Source organism: Puma concolor, chromosome D3 (assembly GCF_028749965.1).
Source record: "Puma concolor isolate L17-30 chromosome D3, mPumCon1.1.hap2, whole genome shotgun sequence".
Taxonomy (NCBI): Eukaryota; Metazoa; Chordata; class Mammalia; order Carnivora; family Felidae; genus Puma; species Puma concolor.
In genome coordinates this window covers 86,697,919-86,719,764 of record NC_141678.1, presented here as the reverse complement: position 1 = coordinate 86,719,764, position 21,846 = coordinate 86,697,919, and the positions used below count along the sequence as shown (strand labels likewise).

At 40.8% G+C, this 21,846-nt stretch overlaps 1 protein-coding gene across 1 annotated transcript in view; it reads right to left on the bottom strand.

The window, feature by feature from the left end:
• DOK6 (docking protein 6) overlaps positions 1-21,846 on the bottom strand; it is a 374,774-nt gene that overhangs the window by 76,333 nt on the left and 276,595 nt on the right. Inside the window, exon 6 of the mRNA XM_086683202.1 lies at positions 5,755-5,893. Within this exon, the coding sequence (XP_086539328.1) occupies positions 5,755-5,893 (139 nt within the window). The remainder of the gene's footprint in view (positions 1-5,754; positions 5,894-21,846) is intronic.

The window sequence follows — 21,846 nt, the reverse complement described above, 5'->3', positions numbered from 1 at the left end:
CAAGCCACCCTGGGTCTTGTACATAGGTAGTGTACACAATGCTGTTACGGCAGAAATGTCTTTTCATCTGACAGTAGAAAAGGAAACAGGAGAATTTGTTTTTAAATGATTATTGTTCAAAAGGTTTACTGTCTTGGAACAGTCAGGTTGTTTAGTTTGTTAAGTCTGTGAGTTTAACGTGCTTCTATTCCTTATGTTTCTAGTGACAAGAGCATGTAAAATGACAAATAACAGAGAAGGAAAACCCTTTGTTTTCTAAGCAAGAAGTTTTATGTAAGACTCTATTATTCTTTTTTTTTTCTATCCACCAGAGCTTAGGATGGCAGGGCTGATAGCTTTGGACAGCAGCGCACTCGGCCAGCCCTGCCGGTGGCGTCTGGGGCCTTGGAATAGGGTTGCTGTCGTGTTGGTATTTTAATAATATTGATGCTATTTGTCCTTAACACAGAGCTCTTCTGGTGACCAGGTGGCAAAAACTATTGGAAATAGGAATATTCCAAACACTTTTTTATTTATTTATTTTTATTTATTTATTAAAAAAATTTTTTTTTTTCAACGTTTATTTATTTTTGGGACAGAGAGAGACAGAGCATGAACAGGGGAGGGGCAGAGAGAGAGAGGGAGACACAGAATCGGAAACAGGCTCCAGGCTCTGAGCCATCAGCCCAGAGCCCAACGCGGGGCTCGAACTCACGGACCGCGAGATCGTGACCTGGCTGAAGTCGGACGCTTAACCGACTGCGCCACCCAGGCGCCCCTCCAAACACTTTTTTAAAGGGTACACTGTAATTCTTATTATGGAAGGCTGTTCATCTACAAATAGGCTTGTAAATCACTCTCAATGTTGCAAGGTTAGAAGTTACTAATGACAATGCCCCTTTCCTTTCACTTACTCATTTTTTGTAAGGTATCAGGAAAATTCAATAAAGAAAATTATTCATGTCTTCTCAATTGCTCCTTACCTATGGGATTTTATAACACATGTAAAGCTTATGAACACAAAAACCAAATGGAAAAAAGGACTTCTTTTCATATTGTGTGTGTGTGTGTGTGTGTGCGTGCGTGCACATGTGTAACAGATCTATGAAAATTAAATTATTTCAGGGCATTTGAGGCCTTGTCATTTTGGATGATTTCAGCCTCACCAGGCTGAATCACAAGGGCACATTTGTGATATGGTTTCTGATGGATGGCTTCTATCACAAAGACAAGAAAAATTTCCCTGATAATGTTGCACATGTGGGGTAGAGCACCTATAAATGCTTTTAGTAATAGCATTTCAAGAACTCTGGCAGTTCTAAGAACAAGAATGATCTCCAAGAAATGGAAACAAATTGTAGAGGTGCCATTTACTTAAACATCCAGGTTTAATAATTGCCTCGGATATGTGAATCTTGGTGAATCCTTCAGAAATAGCCCTAGTTCAAAATTAGTACCATAGCTTAAATATCCCAAGCACCCCCCAAAACCAAAACTGTCTTCTGAAATAAAACTGTTTGGGGGTTAACAAGTAAAGAAAATACAGAGGATTGCTACCTCCTTGTATGACCACTTTCTGATCCCCACTTGGACAGAAGAGCGAGAAGCAGAAGGTCCACATCTAAATGCAAAAGGGAAAGCGTGTCTTCTTGTAGTGCAGAAATCATTCTTCATGGTGGCTTACCTCAGGGCCTCCCAATAAGTTGGTGATCTAAGAAATCAGTCAGGGTCTGCTGTCATGACCATACGAATGAGCTCAAGAGGTGTTTAAAGTAACGGTGACCAAAATTTTGTGATGGTGTCATCTTGTCAATCTATCTAGAAAAATTTCGATGGCATGGAAAGGCATGGAAAATGTGTGCTCTTTCAAGGAGTAAAAGTAATGAGATAATCTTACTTGGGCAGTGTAAATTACTTGGTCCCACAAACTTCTGGGTCACTTGAGAGAAAACTTTCTTGCTCTTCTCTTGTATTCCAGATACGTCCAAGCAACATTCTGAGCAGAGTAACCAGTTTACAAAGCTGTGAGTGGGTATTTGATGGCTAAACTCTACTTAAAAACTTCTTGGATCCGGTTAACCGTCATTAACTCTTTCGTTACCTTTCTCAGTGAAGGAAATAAAAATATACTAAAAAAATTGCTTTAATGTTTATTTTTGAGAGACAGAGAGACAGAACACGAGCTGGGGAGAGGCAGAGAGAGAGGAAGACACAGAAACTGAAACAGGCTGCAGGCTGTGGTCTGTCAGCACAGAGCCAGACATGGGGCTCGAACCCACAGACCGTGAGCTCATGACCTGGGCCAAAGTCGGACACTTCACCAACTGAGTCACCCAGGTGCCCCTAAATAAAAACATTTTTTAATAGCCTTACCAATTTAATGATTCTTGTTATCCAGTATTCTAGAGTGCAAATGTACTATTTTGTTCACAGTGCTGGGAAAATCTTCTAGATATACGACTAAACAAGAATAGAAATGCTGCCTAACTTAGATTATGGAGATAGGTCAAAACATGTTTATTCTTGTGTCCCCACCAAGAAGGTAATAAACAAGGGCAAACCAAGGTTTTATACATGTGATGCCAAATGATTATATTGAATTCCCTCTGTTTCAGTTAAGAAATGGTTGTTGAGACATCATTTCTCATTCAAATGTTTTATCTATAAAACAGTAACACTGTTAAATCATCTCTCTTTGAAAGGATGGAAATGAATGCATCAGTAGCCTGAATAACAATGTTTGGAGCATTCATTGCTTATATAGCTGGTTAGCAACTTGATTTTGTAAAATCTCTTAAATCACATTAAAAATCTGTAAACATTTTCTATGTGCTAAATAATAAGCTCACATGGGCCATTTTTAGAACCGGAAGCCAATGAGGAGTGTCATCTTCTTACTTTGTGCTAGATACATAATAAATAAAGTGCATCATTTTTACAGCTGAGGTTTTGGGGTACTTTTCCAACTCCTAGGTTACACTTTTGCCTAGTTTATAGCATAGGCCTTCATTTAATTTAAATAAGCAAATGAAGAGTTAGAGGGTATTTAAGTACTATTTCAGAGTTGTTGGAACTTCTTTTTTCAAAGAGATGTGTGCATGCAGGGGCGCCCGTGTGACTCATAGGTTAAGCGACCAACTCCTGATTGCGGCTCAGGCATGATCTCGCAGTTTGGGAGTTCCAGCCTTGCATTGGGCTCTGTGCTGACAGCACGGAGCCTGCTTGGGATTCTCTCTCTCCCTCTCTCTCTGTTCCTCCCCTGCTAGCGCTGTCTCTATCTCTCTCAGAGTAAACAAACAAACAAACAAACATTAAAAAAAAAGAGATTTGTGCATGTAGAGGCAGTCTCTTAAAATAAAAAGTAAAAATGATGCCCGGGAGACCTGGCAATCTTTACATATGGTCCCAGAATTTGAGGAATCTGGACAGTTGAGTTGTGACAGCATGCCCTCTGAAAATCACCAGCTGGGTTTACCTTGAAAAATGGACTAGATATAGAAGAGTCTTATTAGCATGAACCTTCAGAGAAAAGCATAGCTGTGCAATTGTTTTTGAAATTAAACCAAATGCTCCATTTGCATGTGTGCACCAAACTGACGGAGTCTCTGATTTTGTGATTTCTAGAAATAGTTTCTTTGGTGGAGCCGTACTGAGCCTGCAGTTTAACTCCTGTCCCACTTGCCCTTCCATCTCCAAGCACCAAGGTCCATGGTGCACCCCTCCAGCTGGAGACAGCCTGAGATCTTAGTAAGTGGACTGCTGGTTTCTAACCCCTTGACAGCAATCGCGTGGCTCCGCTCTGGGGATTTGCCTCTCAGCTGCACGGGACATTATCATGTTTATCACATACCACAGCATCAAGAGCAAATGTGAACTCAATTTTGTTTTGCAAATTTTTTGGCACAAGATTGTTAGACATACTCAGAAGGGATTTGAAAGATATTATTTAGCTACGGTTGGGAATAACAATTTAGTGTCTTCACAAACATTGCAAGTCTTATAATTATTCAAAATCACTCCTACAGATGGATCGCTATTATAATAATGAAGCTTTCGTGGCACTTGCCGTGTGCCAGGTCTGTTCTCAGCACTTTGCAGATTTTAATGCAGATACCTCATAACGGCCAAATCGGTAGAACTGTTACGTCCTCATTTTACAGATAAAGGCAAACGAAACATTTGGAAGTTAATAACCCAGGATGCCCAAGATGGCATAGCCGGTAAAGGGTGGAATTGGGATGTGAACCCAGGACACATACTGAGTGCTTTCCCTGATAGTCAACAGTAGGGTGGTGTGAAAGAGCTCTTGGAATTTCCTTTAAGACAAAACCATTCAATGACTTTACTCGAGAGCATTTTGCCTGTTCAGAACAGCTCTACGTAAAGAACTATGACTGTTAAGTGTAGCTAACTGCTAACTGTTAACTAATAGCAAATGACATTAGAACCGTTAATTTTGGTTGCAAACATCAGATTCAGAAATAATTTGAAATCTGGTAGTTCTAATTGCTCAGTGATTTAAGCCACTGGAAAAATGTCACATTAATTAGATAACTGTTACAATGGCTTAAATGTAACCCAAAACTTTCTACAAGACTAAGTGATATCAATGTCTTATTAATGCTTCTTCAATTAAACACACAATCCTATTAATAATCCTACTAATGTTCAAGCCTTAATGTTCATCAAGGGATGAAGTGGTGTAATTCACCCCTGTGAAAGACCAAATGTCCCGTGTAAGCCTGGTTTTCACTTGCTACACTTAGGTATTAGGAAAGTTCTTTAAAACATATTCTAGATGAAGAGATAAAAATGTGTATGTAGCATTGAGAAAAATTAGAAATGCGCTAAGAATAACATAAGATTATTCATTAAATCACTTTTTTGTTTTCTTATATTTAAAAGGTAGTTTTCTATGTGTCAAAATACTATGTAATGGAGAATTTAAAAAATCACAATAAATATAATACTACATATAGAACTCTGTAATCTTTAACCTGGGACAGAAGTATGAGTGTTCTTCTGGTGAGTGACCCACTTGTTTCCCCAAACTCTGCCTGTCCTCTCCCAAATGAAATTTAATGCATCTCTGTAAATCCTGAAGAAAGACAGAATCGCCAACTCTTAAGATTATGGCCAACAGTCATTCCGTTGTTTGCTTTTCAGAGAAATTGGTAGTAAAGCTTACAATTTTTTCTGTTACTTGTACGAGTTACTATTTCAGATTCTGTACTAAATTGCTCCTTAGCTAGACCAAAAACTCTAGCATGGTTCCAGAACAGGGTAACAGACAAATCATTCTGTTGGTAAACAGTGTAAGTTCCTTCTGCAAGTATTTTATTATTGGCTCTGAAACAGAGAAAGAGCTAGAAGCTTCAGAGAATCTAGGACAAATACAAAGACAAAAAGAAAGTGGAGTCCTTTCCTGTAGTAACTTAATTTTGCTGGTTATTTTGGGCCCACATCTGAATCTCTGATTGTCCAACTGTGTGCGGCAATATGCAGACAGCACTGCTTTGTATTTCATTCTCTAGGCACCGCACCCCTCCTTGAGAGAAGCATGGAGTGTAGGACTCCCTGCTAGTGGCCACAAATAACTCCTTTTTTGGCATATGCTGAATAGGGCATTAGAGGGATGAGATTCGGTAGCTGGGGTGAGCTCGGGCCTGGGTGGGGTGGACACAGGGGTGCTGACGTGAATGGGCCCACATATACACGATGTGCATCAGACCTCAGCGACATTCAACTGTTAGGTTACCGAGGAAGGAGCCTTACCCGGGCTTTCTGTTCCATTTCTAGCATTAATCTTTCATGCTGCTCAGCTATGGCCAGTGTCGCAGAATGGACCTTCTGATAGATCATTTCTCCTTCCCTTGTTTGAAAAGTGAATAGTCCTTCTCCTGTGTCACACATTCTGTGAGAATAGAGATAGGGAAAGAGATGGGTCTTCATGTGTTCAAGTGCGTAACAGTTCTCCATGTAAAAGATGCCCTCGCCCTGCGGTTACCCTCCTCCTTGACTTTCATGGCTGTTAGTGAAGCGGATTCATCCTTGACCAAAACAACCAACCAACAAGCACCCCTTTAAATGGTACATGAGATGGAACTAAGGGTAAAAACTCATGTCTAGCTGGGTTTTGAAGGATGAAGTGTTCACAACACTGCACAGAAACAGACACCAAAGGCTTCAGTTACTGAAGTTCACCTGTTACCAGTTCTTACTAATGAAAGCAAATAGTCGTTTTCTTTGAGGATTTTCACATTTGTGTTATCATAACGCTGTTTCCAAGCTGTGATGGCTCTTGACATTTAAAGAACTTAAGAAAAGTCTGCAATTTTATACTCGCTATAGTAGGAACCAAGAAGACTATACATTTTATAGTTTATGGACTTGCATACATAGGCTGAAGCTGTTATTTACACTGAGTAACCCTTAGGTAAATCTTGTGCATCTTAAGAAACAACATGGCATAAAGGAGACCCTATTTGGATATGAGAATTGTTGGTTTAAATTTTGACTTTGCCACTTACCAGCGCTGTGAACTTGGGCAAGTTAAATAACTTGCCTATACCTCCTTTCCACAGCTCTAACATAGGAGAAATAATAGAGCCCGTCTCATAAGATCCTTATGATAGTTGGAAGACTAATCTAATATCCACTGTAGAGAAATGAGTGGAGTAATTTTAGTATTTTTCTCTGATGGACTGTTATACAGCAATTACTATGTCATTTCCGAGAGGATATAACAACATTAAAAATTCTTATTATGAACATTCATGAGGAAAAATCAGAATTAAAATTTTCAATTACTTAATTGTAATTACCTTTCTAAAACATAACTTTATTGGAATAAAGGCACTGACACTTTATTAAGGCAATAGGATTACAGGTAAATTTTATTAACAGAGACCAATTCTAAAATGAAAAATATTTCTAGTTAATATTTTAAGCCAGCTTTTAAAAATAATTGGAGGCCTCCAGAAAGACCCACTCAATATCCATATGATGTTACTACCGAGATACGGGATATTAACTGAACTGCTGTGTTATTGGTTTTCAGATTGTAACATCAAAAGATCTGCACGAGATGCTCTCGAGGCCAAACTCTGTCTTCCAGCACCACAAAGATTTTGGATTCTTCCCTATGATTCCCCAAGGAGTTTTCAGTAGAAAAGAAATGTCTCAAGAGGCTCCAGACATTACAGAGGCTGCGAACGCCATCCCTTAGGGCCCCATAGAGCCAGCACTTAGCTTCTGTGAAAAAGATCTTAATAAAATTCACACAGCGTGAAATGGAAAGTCTGGGGGGAAAATGAAGCGTTTTCACAAAGTGAAACAAATGAGCTTTCTTTGTTGATTCAGAGGAGTATACAAGTCCAACAGCCCGAGCAGGGCAACGATGGACAAGTAGTGAGCGCAGCCTGTTGGAGGGGGAGTTTTGTTCATTGTCATCTGAAAAGCACTGCTTAGTAGCCTTCGGAAACGAGATAATGAAGACACAAACTGTCATTCCCTACTCAGTCACCGAGATGCAAAGGTCTAACACTTACCCACTTCCTGGGACTTAACTGCCCAGTTAGAGGGTTTGAAAGCTTGCAGGTTTTCTTCAGCCTCTGAAATACAGACTCCTGTAACCTTCAGCCTTTGATCAGCAAACAAAGAATTAAAACATGCTAGCATTAAAGAGTGAAGACATTTTAGGGAAAGGTGTTCTTTCTTCAGCCTAGATACCTAAAGCCAAGCTGGTCAAACTTCAGTAAAATTAGCTCATACTTTTGGCTTTCATCTGCAGTATCGGAATAAACAGTTTAGGTTGCCCAGGTTATTGTTTAGAGCATGTTCTCTTGGGGCTGGTAAGAAACAGATACGGAGTTGTTTTTTTTTTTTTTTTTTTTTCTTATGTGTCTGAATAGTTTTGTGGGAGCAAGCCAGTACTGGAGAAGATGGGGCGACAGACGAAGTCATTTTGTTGGCTATTGCCTTGCTAGTGAACATGTAGGTCCACAGACCAGCATCACTGACCTCCTTGAGAACCTGTCCAGACTACTGGATCAGAGCCTGCATTCACAGTGTCCCGGGTGATTCCTGTGCATCTTATAGTTCGAGAACACCGGCCTGCAGAACTCCTTCTACAGGCCACCTGGGACCCAAACGAGAACAATTTAGAAGCCATGTTTGTGCAGCTTCAGACCATGACATGTGAGACTGAAGTTCAGAAAGGAAGCCCCATGATGAAAAGGACAGAAAGCCTGAAAGATTCATTTCCTTAACTTGGGAAGAGCTAATACAGAGGTGCTCCATGTATTTGAGTATCGTAACACACTCCTTAATTGCATTTATTTGGAGAAACAGTGAAAATCTGGGCAATATATGTTTGTCTTGACTTCAAACTGATTTTGATTGAAATTATAGACAATCACAACTGTTACCTCTTTTTATACTTAACAAGGTATTTTCACAAAATGAATACTTATTCTTATCTAAAACTGAATGTTAAAGAATATCATCTCTAAGGTCCCTTTCAGCTTGAAAGAACAATTTTAAAATTCTAAGTATGGCTAACACACTAATTTCCAGGGTGGTGGGTTTTTTTTTTTTTTTTTTTTTGACATTTTGACATCGTGACATAAGGGACATTGTAATAGTATAGAATCCAAAAGACTAAGGGCAAAATGTCAACAGTGTGTCATTGCCTGTCATGTTCATTTATCACACATTTATCAAGCAGGTACTGTAAGTCAGGTGCCGCCCTGAGTCTGAGGATAAAAAGGATGGAAACGTATACATGGCCCATGTCTCTGAGGCTCTACAAATAGTGGGGAAGATAATCATTGTTTGAGGAAAACACGCTTTGGTAGGTGGTAGCAGGAAGTAATGGGCCAACAGGAAGTAATGGGGGGACCTGAACATGTTATTTTACCAAATTAGCCCTTACGTATTAAATGGGCGTTAGGGCGCCTGGGTGGCTCAGTTGGTTAAGCGTCTGACTCTTGATTTCAGCTCAGGTCAAGATCTCACAGTTCATGAGTTCAAGCCCCATGTTGGGCTCTGTGCTGACAGTGCAGAACCTGCTTGGGATTCTTTCTCTCCCTCTCTCTTTCTGCCCCTCCCCCACTTGCTCTCTCTTTTTCTCTCTCAAAATAAATAAACCTAAAAAAAATAAAATAAAATGGGGGCAACAAGACTTGGTCACAAGATTGTTTCCATTTGCCTTTTAATTAAGTCAAACACTGCGTGTAACAGTGGTCAGGAAGAAATGAATTCAGCAGGCCTGGGGTCTCTAAACCCCGCACCTTCCAAAGAAAGGCCTGTGTCAGGGTGGTCCCTTGGCCAGTTTCTGGACTGTAACCTCTGAGCCTTTGGAATATTCAGCCTGATAAGAGTGAATTTTTGTGTGCCTGAGGCCTTGGGCCAAGCTGTACCACTCTGGCCAGATGAGTTAATCCTAATAATATGCCTGTTTTGCTCTGGTGGAGGCTGGAGTCTGAGCGGCTCACATTGAACCAGTAGACTCTGCCTGCCTGTATGATGGATCCTCAGTAAAACCCTTGCACGCCAAGGCTTGCGATAGCGTCCCAGGTTAACAACGCTGCCCATGTCTTTTCCCACATCGTCATGGGGCAAACAAGCATCTGCCATGTGATGGCCCTGGGACCGCGTCCTGGGAGCCTGTGCCTGGTCCCTCCTGGACTTCCTTCATTGGTTTTAATCTGCACTTTCATTGCAGTAACCACAACTGTGAGCAGCATCGCTTTTTCTGAGTCCTGGGTCTATCTGGAGAAACACTGAGCCCGAGGGTGGTATTGGGGACCCCTCCACTCAAGGCACCACAGGCATCGGGTTGTCAATAGGGTTTGATGCAGTAGGAGTCTAAGAAAATCCTAGAATTTTCCCTCAACGGCTCTTCCTGAAATTCCATTTATCCTTTCCTTATTCATCCCACCTCACCACTCAAGTCCAGAACCATTCAAAATAAGGCTACTCCTGGTCTAGTCTCTGCTGTGTTCCAATAAATAAGGAGCAAGCAGAGCTCATGAGACTGTCTGTGTTCACAGGAAATGGGACTCTAAATGAGGTGCTCCACTATGGAAAGGTTCTCTCAATACCCCTCAAGGGGAGAAACAGCCCTAAAAGCGGGGGCCCTAGAGGCAACTGCATCTGAGAACAGGCACACCTTGTAAGCTATTCAATGACTGCCCTCCTTTTCCTGCTTTTAAGTCTCAAAGTTAATTCTTTATGAAGGGGGGGCTTCAAATTTCCAGTCCTTTTCCAAATGACAAACACAAGACATTCACCACAAGTTATTTTTGAGAGGGAGAGAGAGAGAGAGAGACAGAGCATGAGCAGGGGAGGGCAGAGAGAGAGGGAGACAGAATCTGCAGCAGGTTCCAGGCTCTGAGCTGTTGGCACAAAGCACGATGTGGGGCTCGAACTCATGAACCGTGAGACCATGAACCGAACTGAAGTCAGATGCTTAACCAACCGAGCCACCCAGGCACCCCAACGTGTTAGTTTTTAAAACTGAACCCAGATACTTTAAAATACTTATCTGTGGGTCTCTAGGTAAAATATTACTACAGATGAATCTGTAAACCTCTGGCAATGTTGTCCATCTTGGCAGCCATATGACTTTGTTCTCGCTGTAAGCTGTGCAGTATTGTAGACACATTTCATGACCAGATATTTACCCTCTGTGCACACAAAAATTTTAAACTCTCAGCAATGGAGGAGAAGAGCAAGGGCCCTTTCCTGAAAACCCCATGGTGTATCTATTCAGTATTTAAAATTTAATGTTTAATTATAGAAAGTAATGAAATTCTTCAAAGCACAGCTTTTCTGAAGAGCGGTTAAAACCAATTAACACTTTTATTCCATTAACAGTTTAATCTTTATTGTCATTTAACAATGCCAGCATTCGGCTTTTCTTTTAGCAGCTATGAAAAGGCTGACGTTTCTCTCTAGGAGCTCTGGTGAGTCAGATGTGGATCTGTGGTAAGAAACGGCAAGAAAAATGGACACACAAAAGCAAGCCCAGAAATAGACCCAATTCATCTGGGAGGTAAATACGTGATGAACATGATATCTCGAGTTTGTGAGGGAAGCTGGACTCTCCAAGAAACTGTGTTTGGACACTTATCAGGAGGAAAAATGTTGGGTCCGTGTTTCTACCTCCACTGATGCAAGTTGCAGAGAAAGCAAGTGAAAAAAGTTAGTAGAAGAAAATGAGGAAGAATTCATATATAAAGTCAAAAGGAGGTAGGAGTTTCAGGCTATGATCCAAGCCAAAAGGTGACAAAAGGAAAAAAAAAAAAAAGGATGAATCTGCCTGAAAAAAAAGTTTTCTTTTTTTCTTTTTTTATGTTTATTTATTTTTGAGAGAGATAGCAAGCCAGAGCGTGAGCAGGAGAGGAGCAGAGAGAGAGGGAGACACAGAATCCGAAGCAGGCTCCAGGCTCCGAGATGTCAGCACAGGGCCCAACGTGGGACTCTAACTCACGAACCGCAAGATCATGACCTGAGCTGAAGTTGGACCCTTAACTGACTGAGCCACCCAGATGTCCCAAAAAAACTTTTCCCAAAAATGAAAAAGACATCATAAGATATCAGCAGGCAAATAAATAGTAGGAAATTATTTGAAACTCACAACACTTGATAACCTCTCATCTATAAAGAAGGTATATACTGTCAGTACATTTTTCAGAAGGTTGTTTGAGCATGAAATGAATTAACATGTGTTAATCTTAAAAACAGTGTCTGTGAGTTTTTATTACCCCTTAAATAGTAGTATTATTTTCACTACTACCACCAAATACGAAAATCGATACCTGAAACATAAGACTAAATGGAAAAAAAAAGTGACAGCAATATGCACAGTGCACTAACATTTTTGTAAAAGAAAGCATGTGTGGGAAGAATTTATATACACCTTCGCTTGCATATACATGAAACTCTGGATGAACGCACAAGAGAGTAACTGTGCTATTTGTTGGGGGTGAAGTGGGCGCGATAAGTGAGGCTGTACATATAGGAGGACATTTTTTTCACGAATGCTTCTTGACGGAAACGGTCAAATGAAAAAAAAGTAGTGCCATTAGTTCATTGATTGGATTTAATGAATGAAAACTAAGTTGACATTAAATTTTATTTATTTTTTTTTAATTTTTTTTTTCAACGTTTATTTATTTTTGGGACAGAGAGAGACAGAGCATGAACGGGCGAGGGGCAGAGAGAGAGGGAGACACAGAATCGGAAACAGGCTCCAGGCCCTGAGCCATCAGCCCAGAGCCTGACGCGGGGCTCGAACTCACGGACCGCGAGATCGCGACCTGGCTGAAGTCGGACGCTTAACCGACTGCGCCACCCAGGCGCCCCATAAGTTGACATTAAATTTTAAAGCAAGGGTCGGAGGACTTTCACAGGGTTTTTGTGAAGATGTTATGTTTATAACGTGCCTAGCTCAGTCTCTGTCATATAGCAAATACACACACACGTACACACACAATCTCTTCCCAGTGTAGCACAGACATCTACATCTAATTTTCAAGACACCCAGGTTTGCAGAGTTCTGGTTTGTAATGAATTGAAATAACAGCAACAGTCACAGCCACGGTGGGAACAGTAGTGGTTAGCACTTACGGAGCACTGACTCAGGACGGGCTTGGTGTTAAACACAGTATATGCGTTGCCTCATTGAGCCTCGACATCTCCAAGGTCCTCACTGCTTCCCATTACAGAAAACACCGACCTGAGAAAACTCAGCCCAAGGTCACTGAAATTTAAGTGGCTGAGCTGTGGTCTGAACCTAGACCTGTCATTTTGGAGGGAAGCTTATGATCGTTAAGCTAGGTTTTGTTCATTCAAGATGAGAAGCAGAAAAGTGTGCATAATTCTTAATTATGAAAATTTCTGCAGTTGGAGAGAAAGAGAGAGCTCAGAATAGAACCTGGGCTAGAACATTCTGAAGGTGCTCTCTCCCCGTTTGCCTCTGTTCCTCTTCTGTCAAATCAGGTTCCCAAGAATATTTCTCAACGGTGCTCCAGTAGAATGCATGTTGAGGTAAATCAGTCCAATCATCAATAAAACAGCTGAAGTGCAGTCAAACATGCTCTGCACTCCCAACTTCATGTCAAGTCCTTTGTAAGGAGGAAGGTATGCTAGAACATTTGCCATCCTCTCTGCCTCTTGACTGGATTACTGGCCGGCTCCAAACGTTTAGTGCATGTGGTGGCTGTTGGTTGATTTCACTGCTGGTACCTTAGGGATACAACGCTTTCCCTTAAACAAGCTGAAATACCCAAGACTGCAAGATCTTGATTTTAGTCCAGGATCTGCTGAAAATTAGCTTGGTGAAACGCCATTTTGATCCTTTATAAAACTACGCTTTTTAAAATTTATTTAATTTTTTAAGTTTATTTTTGTCTATTTTGATAGAGATATGGAGAGCAAGAGGGAGAGAGACAGAGAGAGAAGCAGAATCCCAAGCAGACTCTTGCCTGTCAGCACAGAGCCCGATGCAGGGCTTGAACTCACGAACCGTGAGATTATGACCTGAGTCAAAATCAAGAGTCAGATGCTTAAGTGACTGAGGCACCCAGGTGCCCCAAAACTAAGTTGTTTTTTTTTTAATGAAAGAGTTGATCTAAATGATCTCTAAGGCACAAATTTGTTAGAAAATTCTCTAAGTCCTCCACTTGTGACGGCTGCTTCTCAATCACTTTCATTAAAATATCTCCATCTTTTCACATATTTTCAAAGTTTTAATTTTATTCCATTCTGTTTACTTTTTTTACTTTCAGGTTTTCTCCTTTGGTTTCTCAACACAATACAAAAGTCAGTCGAGTGTCCCTGAAATTTTGGCTTTAGCAAATCCTTGGAAGGAGATACATATAAGATGTTCCTCCACATCCCTTCCCTTCCCTTCTGCTTCCAAAATTTAGAAATGAACAATCCACCACGTGAAGATGATCACAATTGCTACCATTACCATTATTCTACTGTAATATGTTTATAAGATTTAGGGGAAAATTTTTTTAAAGGTTTACAGCTAATTTTATATCCATCCTGTACACATATCTCCTGATGGCTTTAGTGGAAGTTTAACATTCTTAACCTCCAAGTGTCAGTCACAAAAAGCATCTGATGAATTCCATATGCTTTGTTGACTGAAATGACTTGAAAGTGATCAATGTGATGGCTACCTGACAAGTATTGATTTTGTAGTCCCTGATAGTAAAAAATAGAGCGAAATAAAATATAAAAGAGAATAGTTCTTTTTTTAAAGGACAATGCCATGGCATTAATGTATTCTTCTGAAGGGAGTAGACCAAACTGTCAACAGGAAAAGCAAGAACTGATACCTTCTTATGTTCTCTGCTGTTGTACACTTGCTCTATTTTAAAACTCTTTTGGGGAGGCTATGTGTGTATCATCTGAAACAGCTACCAATATATACTCAAACCTATTTGTCTGGGAAAGAGCTAATAACAAAGCAAGTCAAGCGAAAACTTAAATTCTGTCATTTAGAAATTATACTTCCTTTTGAAAGTGAATTGGACTGCCAAGTGATGGTTGGGAAATTTTTACAGTTTAACATGTAAGTTACTAATATTTACTCACTGAATTAGAAGAGTTATGCTTTTTTCCACCATTTTGAGAGGTCCCTAAAAATGAGATCATTATATTCCCTCAGAGCCAAACAGCCTGCAATCAGGGGTCACAAATTACATTTTTATTCTTTTTTCTGCCCCAAACATACTTAATGAAGGTAAATTTTTAATCAAATGAAAGGTAATTCAGTGTCTCAAGTGACCACAGAGGAAAGTGTTTAAACCAGATAGCCCAAGTAGAAAAGAAATTCAAGCCTATACCTGATTTTACATTGAGTATGTCTTGCCTTGTCTTCTTAGGTTATTTTTATGCATTCATTGACATTTTTTTGGACATCAACCAACCACATGTCAGGCACTTTATTAATTTTTGGACAATATTTTTAAAAAGCATGTTTTAAAAAAATGAGTAAATAAACATTAATTCAGGAACGTTTACTCTCATTATATATATATTTACCTTTTCATTTAAAAATGCAGCAAATGAGTAGGTGATGAAATGAAATTTATAATATACTAACACATTTTGGAGATTAAGAGCTAGTGAATTGGTTATCTTTATTGCGTTAAAATTTTCTCTAGAGGTTTTTAGTTGACAGATCACTGGTAGAGTACAATTTTTAGTCTTTTATTGTCATTATCAAAATAAGCCACCCAGTAAAATGACACAGTCATTCTAATATACCAAGGGAAAATACTGATTGGTATTACAAAAGATGTGTGTACAGGCTTAAGTTACAGCTTTTTCACTCATTTTGAAATAGAAATGAAAATTTAGTATCTTGGTGAAAATGTGAATTTACTTAAATTTCAAAAATTGAAGAATTTCAAATGTAACTATGTAGATTTTTATAATAATGTCAAATGTCATCATTACAGGTCAATAAATCTTAAACCATAACCTTAACTTTAATTTTTTAATGTTTATTGGTTTATTTTGAGAGAGAGAGAGAGAGAGAGAAAATCCCAAGCAGGCTCCATGCTGTCAGCACACTGCCTGATGTGGAGCTCGAACTCATGAACTTTGAGATCATGACCTGAGCCAAAAGCGAGAGTGAGACGATTAGCTGACTAAGCCACCCAGGCACCCCTTAAACGTTAATTTTTAAACCACATTTAAACTTTAAAGTCAATCTCTTTAAATATCTGAACCGGGAATATAGACAATGCTATTGTAATAGTGTTGTATGGTGACAGATGGTAGCTAAATTTGTGATGAGTATAGCATAATGTAGAGAGATGTTGAATTACTAACTTGTACGCCTGAAACTAATGTAACATTGTGTGTCAACTATACTCAAGTAAAAAAAATTAAAATAAAAAATAAATAAAAACATGAATTGAAAATATGGTGAACAGATAATCTGAATCACCTTTAAAGTAGAAGCTAAGAAATGGAACCAGTATTTCCCCATCATAAATAAAAGTATCAATCATTTTATGTTATCCCCTGGTATCTTTGACCTTCTCAGGCATAAGAATTTGGGGCTCATCAGGGTTCATACTGACGTATTCTACTTAAGAACTAACCGACCATCTCTGTGTTTCCCCTGATAAATCAGGTATAAACTTGTATTAGAGCACTTCTAACATCTCACCACTTTTATTTTTACATGCCTTCTTCCCTACTAGACTCCTAATACAAGACATGAAATGAAAGAAAATCACATTCACTCAAAAATCTTAAAAATCTAGAGACAAAGAGAATATAATTCCTTTCACTGTTGAAATAAGTTTTCCATCTCTACCCCTGATGATCCACCTTTACCTCCAATCTATCTCAAATGGTTTCTAGATTCCTACATACATCAAGTCACGGAACAAAGCAAACCACAAAAGAGATACTGAGGGACGCCCGGGCGGCTCAGTCGGTTGAGCGTCCCACTCTTGATTTCATCTCAGGTCATGATACCAGGGCTGTGGGAGCAAGCCTCTCGTCCTGTTCCATGTTGAGTGTGGAGCCTGCTTAGGATTCTCTTTCTCTCCCTGTGCCCCTCTCCCTCACTCATGGTTTCTCTCTCTAAGAAAAAAAAAAGTGTGTGTGTATGTGTGGGGGGATACTGATATTGAATAGTCTAAAAAAGAGGTAAAGGAATGGAACTTACAAAAATGAAAAAAATACTACTTATCCTATTCTTACCCAATTTTGGTTCTCATTATTCCTGTTTTTATTTTATTTTACTTAAAAAAATTTTTTAAGAGAGAGACAGAGCATGAGCAGGGAAGGGGCAGAGAGAGAGGGAGACACAGAATCCTAAGCAGACTCCAGGCTCTGAGCTATCAGCACAGGGCCCGACGTGGGGTTGCACTCATGGACTGAGAGATCATGACCTGAGTTGAAGTCGGACGCTTAACCGACTGAGCCACCCAGGCGCCCTTCAGTATTCCTGATTTTAAAGTTAGATGGTTTGGCTATATGATTAATAAAGTTTCTTTCAAAAGTTCCTAAGCTTTGACTTAGTTCCATTTAAGGGGTAGTTTGCTTTAAACTCCATCTAGTAATAGCTGTGTCTCAAGAGATGGTTAACACCATTAAAATGTGATTTCTTATGTTGCGTTTCTTTATTATTGACTTGGGCACTTTTACTTTCCCTGATTAGTAACTTCCCTGTAAGGGTTAAGAGAGTGGAGGTGAATGGAGTCATCTTACTGCCCGGGTGTTCACAGAAGTAAAGGACGTGGACTCCAGAAGGAACCTGCAGGCCATACCAAGGTTCATTTATGTCCACTCAGATCAGTACAACTTACCATTTGTTGAGCTTCAATAGTCAAAAGGCTCCTACTGGAAATTCTCAAACTGCCTCACATCCTGATCACCACTATAGAGCCAAGAGCCCACTGGTCATGGCAGGTGTATTGGAGAATTTTATGTGTCCACCTGACTAGGCTACAGGGTCCCGAGGCATTTAGTTAAACAGTATTCTGGGTCTGTGTGTGTGTGTGTGTGTGTGTGTGTGCGTGTGCATGTGAGGGGGTTTATGGATGAGACTGACATTTGAATAAGTAGACTAAGGAAAACAGATCGTTCTCTCTATGGTGGGTGGGCTTCGTCCAATCCATTGGAAGCCTGAGCAGAAGAAAGGGGGATAAGGGAGAATTCACTCTTTTTGCCTATTTTTGAACTGGGACATTAGTCTTCTTCTGTGCTTGGACTCGAATTTACACCACCAGCTCTCCTGAGTCTTCAGCCTACTGACTGCAGACGGCGAGACTTCCCAGCTCGACTAATACAGCAGGCATAGCTCCGTCTTCTCACTGCGCCAGAGCTTCTGTGCCTGTGGAAATCCGACATCCTGTCTCTGGGGGTTTGCAAGCAGTGAGTGGGATGCAGGCAGTTGTCCCTGATGTGTCAAAAACCATGTGGGTGGTGGAGTGAGCAAAGAATAGAGAAAACTAGACTTTTCGAGAGGAATGCATTTCTGTTTTTGTTTTTGCTTCACAACGGACGTAGCGCTTTCAATTCTTACTGCTGAGATCTGCACACTTTCGCTTTCTGAGTCAGTACAGAGTGAAAAGAGAAGAGAACCACTGCCCACCAGACCCAAGGGGCCACTTTCTGTTCCTCAAACACAGCCCTAGACTTAGCTAGACTTGCATAACAAGGGCACTTTCTCCCTAATCAGCCAAGAGTTTTTATCTGCTTTAAGTACTATTATTACAGCAAAAGAAATGTGAAGTCAGTAGTCTGCTTCTGAACTTAAAGTAAGATTTGACTCTCTCTGGCATGCTTTTATAAATTTTCAAATGTCAGGTCTAGATGAGTAAGTCAGAGTTTTACTGTAAATCCTGGCTAGAGAGAAACTGAGACATGACTTAAGAGGTGACCCCGTTCCTTCTGGACCTGGGTGATGGTGGGGAAGAGAGAATAAAAAGAGGTAGAGAAAGCAGTGGGTGATGCTTCCATATCCTGATGTTGCTCATCTGAGTGGAAATCTGGAGAAGGCAGGAATTAATAAATTGGTACCTAGTTTGAGCCAACAGCCCTACACCTCTGACTCCCCACATGCCTCAGTTTGGATGCGGAACATCTAGAAAGTCTTGTGCAGAGGATTGGAGCTGAAGAAGGGGATATAAAAATCCTAAGATTAAGGAAATGCTTTGATCAGTGGATGCAGTGAAAAGTGCCAGCACATCCCCCCCAAAGGCCAAGCAGATACACTTCAGCAGGTGCCAATGTGGGGCAGACCAGACCAGATGGTGCTTGATCTGAGGTTTCTTTACGACCTAAGGCCACATAAGTCTGTTGTGTGTTCCAACAGCATATACTACATAAAACAGAAGAAAGAAGAGGAAACCAGTATGTTGCCAAGATGACATACCCAAAAATGACAAGTTCAAATGGCAAGTTCAAATGACATCCTTCTCATTGAGAAGGGGCTTACGAACAATCGTAGATAGAATATTAAAAATATGCATTGTCTTTGCTCAACTGTTATATTACATTCCAGAGGCAGCTATAGTTGTGAAATAGCTGCCATTGCAAATAGTGACAGCCTCACTCCCTTGTCAGAGAAATTCACTGCAAAGCTTTTCATTTCCTTTGACCTCACATTTACATAGTCTTCCGGTCAGCTCTACAGTCTCTCCATACATTCGAGGGGAAACAACTTTCCAGATTTCTGCCCACACCTTTTTCCAATCCCTCCGCCATATTGTTCCTGGCTTTTACAACCATTTGAGGGATGGAGTAAATTGAATGCATTTTATTTTGATAGGTGTTAATACTGAAGAGGTTCTTGTCCTTGACAGAAAATCATAAGAGCCCAAACCAAAAAAATGTATTCTTAGAGGTTGAGCACGTAGGATGATTTGTGCTAGAACAGGCTCCAGTGACCCAAACGTCAGAAGATGCCAGCTGAAGAGGGGGTCACGAGGGAAGGCACATGTGAGCACTGGAATCCTTTCTAATGTTACTGTTTGCAACTGGAGTTAGCAGAGTATGAGTGAGTGAGCCAAAAGCAACCTTTCAGGCGACATGAATGCTAGGTAAGAAAGGGGAGAAAGTGGATAAAGTCTATGGGGTGCGAGAGAGGAGTGGGGAGAGAAGCAGTGAGTCAGATGGTGACAAAAATCAACAAGGATTAGGTTGAGGAGATGCTTATTCAAACGGGAGCATCTTTCAGTGGATGAGCTGGCTGTCTGTATCCTAAGGACAGAAAAGGTCCCAGGAACCAGAAAGGAAAGAGTGACGACCAGAGCAAGCAGAGGAAACAAAGCCGACTTTAAAATGTAAAAATTATTCTCAGAGTCTCATCCTCAGAGAATATTCTAGACAGACCTCTCCTTGCTCATTCTGCCCATAGTCCTGGCTGAGCGGACTGACTGCATTTCCCTGGTAACTTAAGCCTCGGGTGGGTGAGGCTCTTCACATTCTCCCATTCGGTGACATAAGCTAGGAGACACGGGGGTGTGCCTCAGTGTTAGCCAGTCAATTGTGAAGTAGAGACTCAGGAGAAGGTGAGCAGATCTTGGCAAGGGTGTGTAGCCTTTTCCTGAGTTTTTATCTTGCTGTTCCATTTTATCTAATGTTAGGTATACTTTATTTCATGTGATGGATTCCATAAAGCTTCAGACAACAGGGGTTGATTCTATACTTTATTTCTTTTTTTTTTTTTTAATTTTTTTTCAACGTTTTTTATTTATTTTTGGGACAGAGAGAGACAGAGCATGAACGGGGGAGGGGCAGAGAGAGAGGGAGACACAGAATCGGAAACAGGCTCCAGACTCTGAGCCGTCAGCCCAGAGCCTGACGCGGGGCTCGAACTCACGGACTGCGAGATCGTGACCTGGCTGAAGTCGGACGCTTAACCGACTGCGCCACCCAGGCGCCCCTATACTTTATTTCTTAAATGTTAATTTATTATTTTGAGAGAGAGAGAGAGAGAGAGTGAGAGAGAGAGAGAGAGAGGCAGATAGAATCCTGAGCAGGCTCTGCCCTGTCAGTGTGGTGCCTGACGTGGGGCTCGATCTCACGAACCGTGAGATTGTGACCTGAGCTGAAATCAAGAGTTGGACGCTTAACCGAATAAGCCACCCGGGCGCCCCTGATTCTGTATTTTAAATAAACACTTTAGGTTGTGACATCTGCACATCTAAGTTTGAAACTAGTGCTTTTAGAGCAAGCCCAGGGTGGTTTCTGCTCCTTCCAATGTAGGAGAGGACTACACCCGCACAGACCCTTCTCACAGGATCAGATTCTCATTAGCTCTTTCATTCATTCCACGTTTACCTATCGTTCACTGTGTGCAGTCGCTTGGCCCAGCCCAGGACAGGCTGCACAGGTGGTGGTCTGGAAAAGCTACACGAGTGAGATTCTGGTGCTTTTTGTTAAGTAGTTCACACTCTCTCTACACCACATCTCCACGCCTGGACCCAAATCCATTCCTTTCATATTTCCAGAAATATCTCCAATCGTTAATTAAGCACCTTCAAGAGACAGGAGCGGCTGGTGGTAGGATGGAATTAATTACTTATGTAACTGAGAGATATTTATAGAAATAGAGTTTTGCTTTTCTGGAGGGGGCACTTTCAAGTCTGTAGAAGTGGAAGCCATGACCACGTTGATCTTGCCAGCCAGATGGCTGCCGGGGGATACTGGCTTCCTGGTGCGTCAGGAAGAGAAAAGGAGATAAGGAAATCCTAACTTGTAGACACGCCAACTGAACATTCCTTACAACTGTGGCAAGAGCTGGTCAAGGCACCTGATGCAGCTAATTTAAGAACTGGCCCCTCTCCAAGCTCCTCAGCTTCTCTCCAAGAGTGGCCAGGCAGAGAGAGGGGGAAGACAGATGAGCTGGCCGCCCAGCATCTTCTCCAGGCCGCCTTCCCAGCTCAGGATGAGAGGCCGTGGGAGCCCCAGGGAGACAGGACTTTACGGGAATCTTTTCTACCAGTCTCAGTCTGGCACCAACTGTTGTAAAGAATGGAATAAAAATGCCATAAGGAAAGTAGTTGAGGGAAATTTACTCTTTTACCCTTGAGACCTAATGGGAATTCAAGCAGTATGCATTTTATTTTATTTTTCTTAATGGTCAAAGCCCTTGGCTGCATACTGTAAATACCTATCATGGATCAAAGCAATCTTAGTGAAAAATATTCCTTCCAGCTTAGCTAGTTGTTAAAGCTCCATGAAGTGCTCGTTTTAAATGCCATCTTCTCCATGAACAAAAAGATCATTTGTTGCCAAGTTAGATGTGTACGATTTCATTTTTTCTTATTGCATATAAGGATGTTTATAGAATCTCAATTATATAACGTTTTG